The 14,737-nt window shown below is 38.2% G+C and overlaps 1 protein-coding gene across 6 annotated transcripts in view; it reads left to right on the top strand.

Moving 5' to 3' along the window:
- Window positions 1–14,737, top strand: part of LAMA4 (laminin subunit alpha 4) — a 194,119-nt gene that overhangs the window by 153,049 nt on the left and 26,333 nt on the right. For all 6 annotated transcript variants that reach the window (XM_063724955.1, XM_054558043.2, XM_054558045.2 and 3 more), the window contains exons 18-25: window positions 1,736–1,915; window positions 5,476–5,615; window positions 8,105–8,278; window positions 8,895–9,040; window positions 9,476–9,638; window positions 10,513–10,646; window positions 11,107–11,278; window positions 14,145–14,276. In XM_063724955.1, the coding sequence (XP_063581025.1) occupies window positions 1,736–1,915; window positions 5,476–5,615; window positions 8,105–8,278; window positions 8,895–9,040; window positions 9,476–9,638; window positions 10,513–10,646; window positions 11,107–11,278; window positions 14,145–14,276 (1,241 nt within the window). The remainder of the gene's footprint in view (window positions 1–1,735; window positions 1,916–5,475; window positions 5,616–8,104; window positions 8,279–8,894; window positions 9,041–9,475; window positions 9,639–10,512; window positions 10,647–11,106; window positions 11,279–14,144; window positions 14,277–14,737) is intronic.

Raw genomic sequence — 14,737 nt, 5'->3', positions numbered from 1 at the left:
GGCCCAGCTGTAAACAGCTTCCCTCTGTTACATGTCAAGTCATTCTTATCATATAAACAACAGGCCCAGAGACCAAATAGAAACCAGGGAGACCAACAAGCCCAAACAGAGAAACAAAAGCACACGTTTTGCTTAATCTGGGACTGCAGTGGTATCTTAGATAGATGCAATTGGAAGCAGATGTGCCTTCCTTGGCGCAGTGAAAGTTAAAACACTAGCGCAGCATATGGGTGTTTTACCAGAATGAGCGAATCCTAGCTACAGTGCTACAGTGCACCAAAGCTCTGGCCAGGAGAGTGGTCCTTCACAGAGAAGCCTCATCATCACCATCATCAGAATGACTGTTTATTGATGCTTAGTGTGAGCTGGGCACTGTCCTAAGTGTTCAACATAGCTGTATTAGTCCGTTCTCACGCTGCTATGAAGAAATACCCAACACCGGGTAATTTATAAGAAAAGAGGTTTAATTGACTAACAGTTCTGCATGGCTGGGGAGGCCTCAGGAAAACTACAATCATGGCAGAAAGCACCTCTTTACAGGGTGGCAGGAGAGAGAATGATTGCTGAGCAAAGGGGAAATGCCAGACACTTATAAAGCCATGAGATCTCATGAGAACTCACTATCACAAGAATAGCATGGGGAAAACTGCCCCCATGATCCAATTATCTCCCACCCATCCCTCCCATGACACATGGGGATTATGGAGATTACAATTCAAGATTCGATTTGGGTGGGAACACAGGCAACCATATTAATACTTTATGTCATGGGGATAAGTACCACTATTGCCTTCAGGCTGATATGAACCCTGAGGTTCATGAAGGTTAGGGAACTTGCTGCAACAGGCACAGCCAGTAAGAAGCAGATTCAGGATTGAAACTAGCATTTATCAGAATCCAGAATATGTGAGGCTAAATGAAATATATCCTCCCTTTAATAAATTATTTATTATTTATATATTATTAAATTAAGTATTATTTTTATATTAAAAATAATTATAATTCACTTAGGTGATGGTATAACTTCAAATTTATAATTGTTTGACAGTTCTAATTACATTACAGTTGGGGCCAAAGAAATCCAATAACCAAATTAGGGCATAACTTCAAATTTATAAAATTTGAAGTTATAAAGTCACCTAAATGAATTATAATTATTTTTATAAAAATAATAAATAATTCTTATAGAAATATTAGAAAATGCAGATAAGAAAAAAAGAAGAAAGTCACCTATAATCCCATCCCCTAGACAAAATTTTTTGTTGTAAATTTACATCATGGTTATTTTAAAGATGTAATTTTTAACAAAAATGGGAATTCACTACTAAAACTCTTTGGAATTTGCTTTTTTTTCCTATTAAAAATACCTTTCTTTATTGATTAACTTCTATAGAATCATTTTTATGGCAAAAGTGTTCCACAAGCCTACTTTTTCATAAAAGACAGTGATATTTGCAATTAATTTCAGACACAAACCTCTTATGAGTTAAAATCTCATATGCATTTTCTATGGCTTTCTCACCAGGTTACAGCAAATACAATTACTCTTCTTTTTAAATTTACCTCTTAATTTGGAAATGTTTTCAGTGAGCCACATGGTTATCTAAAAATCTTACTTTTGCTTGAGAGCCCAAAATGTGAGATCTGTTTCATTCAAGGGTTAAAGGGGTGTTAATGTTCCCCAACAAATGTCCGGCTTCTCTGCAAAGTGAATGACCCTGTGCTCTGTGTAAAGGGGATGCCCAGCAGCGCCTGGGGCAGTCTAGACTGATCACCGAGGAAGCCAACAGGACGACGATGGAGGTGCAGCAGGCCACTGCCCCCATGGCCAACAATCTAACCAACTGGTCACAGAATCTTCAACATTTTGACTCTTCTGCTTACAACACTGCAGTGAACTCTGCTAGGGATGCAGGTATCACTTAGAAATTTCACAATTTGAATCTAATTAAGGAATTGGCCATTAAACTCTATATATCTTTTGTCAAAAAACAGTTTTCTTTATTTGGGTTTTGGATTTGAAAATTATAGAAGTTATCTTAGAAAAAGAAAAGGTTTTGCACTGTTCATCTATCTATCTATCTATCTATCTATACCTGTCTAAATACTTATGAGAAACATACATATATTTTGCATGAACACTAGATGAATTGGTAAAGAGTCATAATTTTTTCTATGTGAAATTATGGTAGCAATTGTATCAACGTAAGACTTATCCTTTAGGGAACAAGTTTAATCAAATGTTGGGTAAATAATCTTAACAAAATACTGTTTAGCTTTTAGAAAAAAAAATTACTAAATGGCATTGCTTTTACTAGGCAACATTGCTTTTTCTTTATCTGAGTAAAGCAGGTTATTACCAACAAGTACTGAATACGGCCAAACATAACTCCAGCTTTCTATTAAGAACAGCGTGTTGGCCAACTTGAATATACAGTTCTATAGAAATGAAAATGAAATATTTTCATGTCTACCTAACTTATTTTGTAGGTATTAGAACCAGGCAGTACTTGTGAAATTTCGCTTTTTCCATTTTCACATTTTTATCCAACCCCTTCATAACCTCTTAAACAGCAATGTCTGTCAATATCATGACAAATCATGACTAGAACTTTCTGTTCTCCAATATGGTTTTGCATACAATATTACCTTCACTTGTATCTGAATTAAGAAAGGTCATAAATCCATATATGACCTGTCACTACAAATTTTATTCCAATTTACAAATACCCATTCCCATAACAGTACAATAGCTCTTTTATAATGATCTTTTAAGTATATGTTCATTTCTTCCATGTAACTACTCATGGAAGTGCTTTTAAAATTTTGTCTTTAAAAGATTTGCCTATCTGAAATTCAACTATTACATTTATAATGATGTTGCCTCGGGAATATGTACCAAATCTGTGTTACATTTTTTTTTCCATTTTTCACCAGTCTTATCAAGTGATTCCAATAAGCATCCAGAAGTTTCAAAAAATTGAAATTGTTTACTGTGCTTTCCTCAAATAGCATTTTGTGGTTCAAAACAAAGTAAATGAAAGAGGATACCATAATGTAAGAAACTTTATAAGTACTCTAACATAAGGTGGCTCCCTTTCTCTGAGAGAATTGATTGCAGGGAGCAGGGGGACTCTGTCTTATAAACATTTCCATAATCGATATCTAACATAATTCATAAGTATATTATCTCTAGTTTTTAAAGACTAGTATACTCTAAAATAAATGTTGTTGTCAGTGATCCAAACAATAAATATTTACCTCTGTATTAATCGATATAATAAACTGATAGTTGCTATTATTTTACTTAATTCTGTTCCTTGTGCTGGAGAAACATTGTGTGTCCTAAGTACAGAGAAGGGATGTTTCCTTGATCTGCACTGACATAGTCTCCTGAATCTGAGTTTAGTTTTTCTCTAGGAAGAGGCTTGCTCTTGCCCAGCTACTAATGCTTAATGACCATGGCCCTGCCCTTAGGTAAGAGAATACCTCAAAAGGATTTCGTCTCTGAGCCAATGGTTCTCAAATACTAGTGTGCATTAGAATCACCTGGAGGTCTTGTTAAACAGACTGCTGGATCCCACTCCTGGAATTGCTGATTCAGTGGGCTCGGGACAGGGCCAAGAACTTGCATTTCTGACAAGTTCCTGCTGATGCTGCTGCTGCTTGTCTGAGAACCACACTTTAAGAACCACTGTTCAGTCAATGAAACTCTGGAAAAATTTATGCCGTTCTCTTTGTTTTGAGTTTATCTCATCAAGCTGTATTCTTGTAACTGGTGCTTTTTATTTTTTTTGAGACAGAGTCTTGCTCTGTCGCCCAGGCTGGAGTGCAGTGGTGCGATCTTGGCCCATTGCAACCTCTGCCTCTCGGGTTCAAGCGACTCTCCTGCCTCAGCCTCCCAAGTAGCTGGGATTACAGGCATGCACCACCACACCTGGCTAATTTTTGTATTTCTAGTAGAGACGGGGTTTTGCGATGTTGGCCAGGCTGGTCTCAACCTCATGACCTCAGGTGATCCACCAGCCTTGGCCTCCCGAAGTTCTGGGATTACAGGCATGAGCCACCAAGCCCATCTGACTTGTGCTCTTTTCTATGTTTAAGTTATGCATTCAAAAAAAAAAAATGATGTAAGAAGTAGTCAGTGGCAGCCTTGAGGGGCACAGCTGCACTAGACTGAGTCAAGGGGCGTGTTCATCTCCCGCTCCGTCCACTTCCTCTTTTGCTGTATCCCTCAACCCCCAACACTCAGAGGTTGTTTTGTTCTCCAGCAAGATGTCCAAGAGTAAAAAGAAATAAAAGGTCACTATGATCTGCTTGTAGCATCACCCTTGTCTGTGCCCACAGACCATGGCCACCCACCCCTACCTTGGCACAATTGCCACTTTTCTGGGTGCTACCTGTTTCCTCCATCTAGTGCTGTCTTCTGGGATGGTAGCAGCATGATGTGTGCATGGACATTCTGGAAAACAATCTTCCCACCTTTTTTCCCAGTATTCCTCTTGACCTGTTATATCAGTTATATTAGAAATGCAAGCAGAACCTGTGCTATATGGTTAAAGGAACATTTGTATATATACCATGGACCCTGCCCTTTAGAAAAAGTTAGCCTGCTCTAGATACAATTTTTAGATCAGTAAGTACTATAAATGTCACAAAAATAGAAACAAATTGTGCTTTGGGCTTTGTTAGGTCCACGACTATGCCAAATGTCATGCTCGGGGCCAGGTTCGAGCCCATACTGAGGTCTGAGTGGAGTGGGTGGGTGGCCGAAAGAACACTTGGGGGATGTAGAAAGGTGAAATGTAGTTCTATTCAGCAGCTCTCTCATCAGAAGCTCTCTCACACTGTCTGCTCTGTCTCAGCTGCTTGCTCTGGCTGCTCCCACACACAGCTGAGCAGTCGGCTCGCCCTTGCCTTCAGGGTCAGCAGCTTAACTTTCTCTCTTTCCAGGCACAAGCCAGTTCCTGGCTCCCCCATGCCTGCCTTCAAGGCAACTGGCTCTCCCCTACAGGGGTCAGTAGCGTTACTCTCTCTTTGGGCACCAGCACGCCTGAGCCATGTTGAGCCCTGGCTCTCCCTCTGTCCGTCTGCAAGACAGGCGGCCTTGGCATTCTCTCTTTCTCTAGGCGCAAGAGCATGCATCCTGTGCATGGCATCAACAGGGCAGTTATACCTTTTCAAACAATAGTGGCTCTGAGCCAAGTATGAGCTTACACAAACAGGTTATATAACAAATGGAGTATGCATCTGTGCCCTAAACTGGCTGAGTCCGTCTGGCCCAGATGTCTGCCTCAACCTATTACCTGATCAAAGCACATCTGTGTACCTTACAGGCTTTACTATTAATTTTGCAGGATTAAAAATAATTTCTCATAGTTCTACCATATGTAATCCATGTTTGTTGTCTGCATCTGATTCTTGAAATATAATATTGAGATATTTACTGAAGTGATTAATTTTTATTAACTGCAGTAAGAAATCTGACAGAGGTTGTCCCTCAGCTCCTGGATCAGCTTCGTATGGTTGAGCAGAAGCGGCCTGCAAGCAACGTTTCTGCCAGCATCCAGAGGATCCGAGAGCTCATTGCTCAGACCAGAAGTGTTGCCAGCAAGGTAACTGATGGAAAGACTCATCAGTCAGTCATTGATAATAATAACACGAAGCTGAGCTCCAACTGCTTGAGCAGCTTCCAGAGCCTGGACCTTTCTGCTGTATTCGCCAACTCAGTAGTTCTCAGCCCCATTTGCTAATTAGAAACACGTGAGGAACACTGAAAACAAAACCAATTCCGGGTCCCAACCTGAAAGCAATAGATCAGACTCTGTAGAGAAAGGGCTCAGTACCTGTATGTTCTTTAAAGCTCCCAGGTTATTCTAATGTGTAGCCAGGTTTAAAAACCACAGAGTTAAACTAGTCAATAAAGCTAATATAGCAAAAGAAGTAAAGCCTCAATAAAAGCCTCAATGCATTCTTATATTTTATTTGTTATTTTAACAGCTGCTTTAGTGCAATTACCATAATGGAATAATCTATCCCATCTGTCCTACCCCTTCAAGAAATTATCTGGTACAACACAAATTATGCAGAAGCTTTTACTGACCACCCGCAGGGTTGACTGAGGAATCACATACTGGCTAAGAGGAATAAACTCAACAAAGACACTGTTTTGGGACACATACAGAAGCAACCTAGCAGAAGATAACTAGAGCCGGCATTTGTAGGAACATCTCCTGACATAGCAATTACTTTTCAGTGTGGCAAAGTGGAGCTTGTTCTTGGACCTCTTGAATTTTTTTAATTGATTCATAGACCAGACTCACTTTTTATAACCAAAGTATATGGTTTTATTTTCTCAGTTAAGAATCTGCCTGAGCAGACTACTGGTCTTAATTACTGACAGAAAGAAGAGTTAGAAATCAACATTTTGTAATGTAGAAGATTATTCTTGGTAAATAGACCTGACTTTTAAATGATGACAAATGGTCCCTTGTGACAAATTACCTTATTTAGATGCCCCCAGTGAACATTTTCAAAAAAGGTTTATCTAAAGGTACTTCAAGAAATGGCATTCTAAAAGCTAGGTTCTTGTGAGTGCTTTCTTGTAATATTATTTCTATAAAGAGTATGACTTTGGGACCTTAATCACCTAAGACCATTTGCTAAAGACAGACTTAGCCTTACCTTTGGGAGTTGGGAGCCCACTCAGTGCCCCCAAGTGGGATGGTTTTCATGCAGACATGCACTATTCTCAGACTCTCACTTATTAATGTAAGACTTTAATCCCCCACACTTCTTGTTTATTCAGATGTTTTGGTCTTGGCCAGGCGCGGTGGCTCATGCCTGTAATCTCAGCACTTTGGGAGGCCAAGGTGGGCAGATCTCTTGAGTCCAGGAGTTTGAGACCAGCCTGGCCAACATGGCAAAACACTGTCTCTACCAAAAATACAAAAATTGGCTGGGCATGGTGGCGCACACCTGTAGTCCCAGTTACTCAGGAGGCTGAGGCACGAGCATTGTTTGAACCTGGGAGGCGGAGGTTGCAGTGAGATGACATTGTGCTACTGCACTCCGGCCTGGGTGACAGTGAGACTGTGTCTCAAAAAAAAAAAAAGTATTAGTTTTTACTCAACTGGTAACATAGGATAGCTGCACTCCAGTCATTTGGAAATAGAGCCTTGAGCTCACTGACCACCCACATTAGCCAAATCAACATTAATAAATTAATATAAAGATGCCTAATCATTTGGAAAGATTCAGATAAATGACATAAGTATACACAATCCATCCACTTGTAAATACTCTAAAAATTACCCCTGAATCAGACCAGTTCAGCATATCATATTGGGCCTCTTGGAAATGCACTTACTGAATTGTGCTTTGTTGTGATGCCTTTCTGTGAGCCATCGTAAGAGGCACCTTATGAACTCATTATTACAGTTATTGTAATGGTAGGACCAGGCACTGGAAAGCACTTTATAGTTATTGTATTTCATGCTCACAACAAATTTATTATCCTCATTTCACAGATGAGGAAACTGAAGGTTAAGTGACTTGCTCAAAGTTACATAGTTAGGAAGTGGCAGAGCCCACCTGGTCTGAGACTGCAAAGCTAGTCCAGACCCCTCCCAACTGTGTAGACAAGGGCAAGGATGTTGCTCACAGCCTCACCCCATGCCCCTTTTATGAGGACCCTAGGGACAAAGTCCCAGCTGTATTAGTAACTGAAATTAGTTCTACTTCTCCCAAACAATTAGTTTTGTATAAATTGTATGAGCCTTGTGAATTGTATACTGACCAGACAACTTGAGCAAGTTGTTTAATTCACCCAAACCAAGTATACCGTTCATGGTGGAATTCATATTTATCCTCATTCTTGGATCTACTTAGTCACCACTTTTTTTTTTTGCTTTCACCCCACTTTAAACTACTGTGTCACAATCTGCCCTAAGTCTTCTCTTCAACTAGGGGAGGATGTTGTAAATAACTAAAGGTATGGAGGTGGAAAGAGCTTAGAGGCCCCTGTCACGAATGAGGGAACCACGGGAAAGCACTCTGCCCATTTCTGCAAAGCACTTTTAATGAAACCATTGTGTCACTCCAGATCCAAGTCTCCATGATGTTTGATGGCCAGTCAGCTGTGGAAGTGCACTCGAGAACCAGTATGGATGACTTAAAGGCCTTCACGTCTCTGAGTCTGTACATGAAACCCCCTGTGAAGCAGCCAGAACTGACCGAGACTGCAGATCAGTTTATCCTGTACCTCGGAAGCAAAAATGTAAGCACATGAGTTTGAAAGGAGGGAATAATATTTACAAGGAAAGCTGCTTTTTCTCTTGCCTAAAATAAAGCCACCTAGGCAAACAAACCAAAACAATGCCCATTCTGGTAACTCAGAAGATCTCAATTTAATGGCAAAATTAAAAGAATGACTCAAGGATAAGTAATTTCTTCTCTGTGTGGGATATTGTGGGGATTGTTTCCTATCACCATCACACTACTAACTTTGATGAGTCTGAATGGAACACCTCAAAGACTTTCAGAAAGACAGAAGCCTATTCTGTTTGATGCTGAATCCTGTTTGGAGATGCATAGTGATCGGTACTGTCAGGCTGTATTATATTCCTGGGTTAGCCTCACAAAATTAGCCCATTCCGGGCAGCCAACAAATTTCCACAGGCCTGAGCAAGGATGGGGCCAGCAGACTCTGATGTGGCCACAGGGAGGCTGGAAAGGAAGAGCCACTGCCTGCTCACAGGAGCTTTGGATAATAATTCAGGCCAGAAGTCACTTGTATATACCCAAGTATTTGGATTTCTGATTGTCCTTTAAAAAAGATGCTGTTCATTCCTATGAATTTTATTTAAGTGACTTCTTACTTCTTGATATTTCAGGCCAAAAAAGAGTATATGGGTCTTGCAATCAAAAATGATAACCTGGTATACGTCTATAATTTGGGAACTAAAGATGTGGAGATTCCCCTGGACTCCAAGCCCGTCAGTTCCTGGCCTGCTTACTTCAGCATCGTCAAGATTGAAAGGTACAGTGAATCCATGACACAGGGCATATATGCACATTTCACAAGAAACCTGTTGAACGTGCACATGTGCATGCACACACGCACACACATACATAGTCTTCCTGTGGATGTTATAAATAGCATTTTCCTCCCTTTATTCTTGCTCCGTTTTCTTCCATTATTCTTGTATTCTTTCCCAAACACCTTAGTAGGAAAGAAAAAAAAAAGTCATTTCTAAATCACAATCTGATTATTAGATTTTACCTGGTCAATCCATGAACTAATTTCAAAATGGAATGTCTTTCTTCTCTTTCTCATTGATTGTGGTATTTTATAAATGCTTATTAGTGTCACAAAATTACCCATTTTGTGATGAGGGAGCATTAACATTTTGACATTTAAAAAGTATTTTCTATAAATTATATAATAACAAGTGAAAATTATTTATCTCAATAGGGTGGGAAAACATGGAAAGGTGTTTCTAACAGTCCCGAGTCTAAGTAGCACAGCAGAGGAAAAGTTCATTAAAAAGGGAGAATTTTCGGGAGATGACTCTCTGCTGGACCTGGACCCTGAGGACACGGTGTTTTATGTTGGTGGAGTGCCTTCCAACTTCAAGGTCAGCCATACAGCTATATTTTGACCTATTACAAATCTACGGTAATTGTTTTTATAAATCCATAAACCTATAATGACTTGGGGATTGCTGATATCACTTTAAGAGCTTAGTTCATGGGGGAGTAGAATTCTGAACCAGAATCTACAAACCTGATGTGTAAATCTGGTCTATGCTACTCGTATTTTCATAATGTCAAAGGCTTTCAAGTTATAGCTAACTCCTGAAGATCAGTTCATTCATTCTGATACATGCATATGTAATTAATATTACCCCCACCTGCCACAGGAATGTCCATAGCTTGTGGTGTCACCACAGTTTAGATGTAATCTTCAGCTTTGCAGTGGAGGTTTCAAAAATTCAGTTATCTCACCTAACACAGGTATGAAATAAAGTATCCGGGATGAGAGAGGGGGTGGGACCTAGGAGAGAGTATGAAATCTGATGAAGGGGGATAAAGGAAAGATCGAAGAAGATGGGAAGTTGATCTAGGGTTCCAATTTCAGGACTATTATTACTAGTTATGGGCACATAATTGGAATTTATCTGAGAATTATTTTCCCTCTCATTATATGAGAACAAGAATACCTACCTCACAAAGCTGGTGTAAGGACTGATTTTTGTCAGGAATTCACTGTCCAGCCTATGACCAGCACATAATCTATGCTCAGTAAATCCCACTTTCTCTGCTAAGATTTGCACAACTGACAAGTTACTCCATGTCTAAATGATTTGGCATAAACACACTCGGATCTAGAAAGATATTTCTACAAAGGGGTAGGTCTCCTTGACCTACTATTATTTGCATTGTCTGTTCTGTGATGTCTGAGTAAAATATGACCATGAGACAGGTGGTTTTACTTTTTCTATTGCATAGCTCCCTGCCAGCTTAAACCTGCCTGGCTTCGTTGGCTGCCTGGAACTGGCCACTTTGAATAATGATGTGATCAGCTTGTACAACTTTAAGCACATCTATAATATGGACCCCTCCACATCAGTGCCATGTGCCCGGTAAGAGACAGTTGAGAGTACTAAAGACTTGGATATTCATGCAAGAGCAGCAGATAGAACAAGTATGAGTCAATATTCAGGTTCTCAAACTTTTCTTTGGGGAAACCAGTTTTGAAACTACGTAAGTCATACCTGCAAAAAACTCTTCACCTGTCCTCTATCATAGATGAGCATGCCCAAGTATCAAGTGTTAAACAACTTGTTTGCAGCCTTGATTTAGGATTCCAGAGACTAGGGTGTCCCTGGAGACTTCAGTTGTCTTAGCACACAGGATAGAGAAGAAAACAATCCATTTAATGTACCTACAAATACCTCTTTATCTCTTCCTTTCAGACATCAGGACTTCATTTAAATGTTGTAAGGTCCACAGAAGATGTTAGAAGAATGGGTTAAAAGGGCTTCACTTGAAAAGCATTACAGAAACTCTAGTGTTCAAATGACCCTTGTGTTTCCATTTCAGAGATAAGCTGGCCTTCACTCAGAGTCGGGCTGCCAGTTACTTCTTCGATGGCTCCGGTTATGCCGTAGTGAGAGACATCACAAGGAGAGGGAAATTTGGTCAGGTGACTCGCTTTGACATAGAAGTTCGAACACCAGCTGACAACAGCCTTATTCTCCTGATGGTCAATGGAGTGAGTAAAAATACAAGTCCTACTACTTCTCCTTTATTTCCTTTACTTTCTGCTACTCATGTTTCCAGGAACCCTCCCAGGTCTAGTGTGTCATGCCATCAAACTGAAATTCTAGTTTAGAAAGTCAGATTGGATTTTCTTCTTCAGGAAAGTAATGACACCAATAAATAAAAGCAACCCTGAGATGCATTTCCCCACAGTACATTTTTGGATATCAATAAACTAAGGGAACTTTGAGGAAATTAGAACCAAGATCTAGGTGAACAGTGTGTCTGCAGAAATTTTGCACTGGGCTCCTAACTTTTCCAAATCATATTCCCTAATCAATTTTAAAGCAAAGCTTGCATGCTTTGTATATACGTATGTGTGTATGTAAGTATATATGTATGTACACACACATATATATCTTTGTTTATAAATGATATATGTGTACTATAAACAGATATAAATATAGTATGAAAGAGTCAAAGCTTGTAATAAAGGACAAATTATATAAAGATAAAATAAAAGATTATATATGTTTAAAATGAAGATTAAATTGACTTATTTATTAATGATACAGAAATGTTTTTCTCTCACTAAAAATTATTTTTAATAGTACTTTATCTACTGTACAGCTCAAAGAAAATACTTTTAGTGAGAAAATATAATTAAGTATGCTAAATATTTTTGAAAATCCTTAAACTCTTTGTGACACAGTGATTCAAAAGTCTTGTCCTAAGTCCAGTTTATTTCAACAGTAATTTTATTGGTGGTTGTAACTAGACAAGATACCTCACAAAAATAAAAAATGAAAGAAGCATATCATTAGCTGTGCCTACTAACTCAAATAGTTTTCAATCACATTCACCAAGTGGCAAAGGTTGTCTTTGAGATTTGACTGGTATATTTCCTTTTTTCTAATATTAGTTCTTATAAGCTAACCAGATATCATTTTGTAAACTTTAATAAAAGGGTACAAAGCTATTGAAAATCTTTATTTGAAAGATTTTTCTAAAGGTTAGAAATTTCTTCCCTCAAATGTTTTAATAGAGCTGATAGGAGAGTTTTTGTGGGATTGCATTTACATTGTTCCCATCAACAAAAGCAACAATAGAAAAATTCCCAAACATATTTTTTAAAAACCATCTCTCCACAGTATAACTGTCCTCAAAAAAAAAGAGAAGAAGTTACTTTCTCATCCATTATCATGATAATACCCTTACATTGATGTGACAGTATGTTTCTTTTTTGAAATAACTAGTAGGATTCATACTACTGTCAGACATTTGTTATCACACATAAAGTTCAACAAATTTAGAATAATTCATGTTACAAAGAAAAATGTGTAACCTTCTATAAACTTGATAGCATTTTCAGAAATTTGTAGGAAATAGCCAGCAAATATCTGTGTGTCTCAAAATGTTTTTACATCACTCTACATCTCAATACAAAATGAGTGTAAATATTCTATTATTTCGGTTATATCCCCCTTAAATCCATGTAACTAGCCACATGTAAACTGCAATAAATTGCAATAGGCTAGAAGCAAAGAAATGGATGAGGAGCTACCTTCAACCCTTCAAGTGTGGAACCCCTCTTGGGAAGCCACACATACTATGTGAATTTTGTGAAAGTCTGACAAAAGGATAAAATGAAGGCCCAGAGTCAATAGTTAACATATTAAATATTAAAAGTTAGTTTCTTTCTCTATTTTAGATTTTTTAGTGAGTATAAATGGACATTGAAATATTTTCTTCTCTATTTTAGGTTTTTTTAAATTAGTATAAATAGAAGTTGAAATATTTTCTTCCTAAACTCCAGCAGGTTGCTTTCCACACTCCCAGGAATGTACAAACTCCACTCAGGAGATCACTTCCTATAGAATAGGGACTTTGCCACAATGCTTTATTTTTCAAATCCATTGACTTCTTGTATCTATGAACTATCTTCTGAAACAAGCAAACCTCCAGTAAATTATTTGAGTGTTACAAAATTTCTTTGATTCTTAAACATCATGTGTTCCAAGTGCATAATAATTCTATATTTATTTACATAAATCCAGTGTTTCAAAACAATACAGCAATGACCTTCTTTTTTTAAATCCATATTTGCTGATAATATGGAAGATTCTTTTCAGAATACCTTGAAATTATTTTTTAATTTTACTAATTTTCACCTAAAATAAATGCAGACACATCTGTTGGCCTGCTATAATTTTTAAAAGTTTCCTAAAGACAAGGCAGTTGAATAAACATGGTATACTATACTCTATTTTCAAGATTTTCTTAAAGGGCAATAATGTAGACTTAAAACTTCATCCATTAATTCAGAAAGTAGAATGAAAACTAAAGAATTTTTACACTGTGTATAAATATTAACTTTTATGTATTAAGAAGAGAAATAGCTGCTGATATGGAAGTAGTTGTCACTTTTTTTTTTTTTTTTTTGAGACAGAGTCTCGTTCTGTAGCCCAGGCTGGAGTGCACTGGCACGATCTTGGCTCACTGTAACTTCCGCCTCCTGGGTTCAAGCGATTCTCTTGCCTCAGCCTCCCAAGTAGCTGGGATTACAGGTGCCTACCACCATGCCTGGCTAGTTTTTGTATTTTTAGTAGAGATAAAGTTTTGCCATGTTGGCCAGGCTGGTCTCAAACTCCTGGCCTCAAGTGATCCACCTGCCTCGGCCTCCCAGAGTGCTGGGATTACAGGTGTGAGCCACCACTCCCGGCCATTGTCACTTTTATTTCATAAGAATTTCATGAGACTTTCTTAGTCTTCAAATAGCTCCAATAATAAAGAATACAGTCTTATTTCTCAAATTCAGCTAAATCTGACTCTACTCGCATAACAGATGTTCCTATCTTCCAATTTCTTTCTCTCCTCAGAGTATGTTTTTCAGACTGGAAATGCGCAATGGTTACCTACATGTGTTCTATGATTTTGGATTCAGCAGTGGCCCTGTGCATCTTGAAGATACATTAAAGAAAGCTCAAATTAATGATGCAAAATACCATGAGGTACAAATCATTGTAGTTTGGTTGGTTTTGTTTTTGTTTTTTATACTTAGATCTGTTAATCTAATCAGACAGTCAAATGAGACAGGCAGGATGGTAAATAAACTGAGAACTTCCATATCTAAAGAGCAACTGAAGGACCCTCATCTTCTCAACCCCAGGAAAACATTTGCTTTAAAACAATGAATGTATTTGTCCTGTTGATGTTCCAATTTAAAAATCACTGAAAGATTCCTTTTAATTGCTTAATTAACCAGAAGGCTTCTATTAATCTTAAATATCTCAATTGGTATTCCTACAGAATACTTTTATACATTTGTTGAATGAGCCAGAGTGTAGATACATAGCCTTTTTTCTGCTTATCCTTTGAGCCCCACCAAATTTAACAAGAATACATATAAGTAAATACAGAATTTCCTTTTAAACCACTTATCCAGAATTTAGAAAATACTAGCACAGTTTTC

The sequence above is a fragment of the Pongo abelii genome, chromosome 5 (genome assembly GCF_028885655.2).
Source record: "Pongo abelii isolate AG06213 chromosome 5, NHGRI_mPonAbe1-v2.0_pri, whole genome shotgun sequence".
Lineage (NCBI taxonomy): Eukaryota > Metazoa > Chordata > Mammalia > Primates > Hominidae > Pongo > Pongo abelii.
Note: the sequence above shows the minus strand (reverse complement) of the source record. Positions and strands in the feature narration are given on the sequence as shown.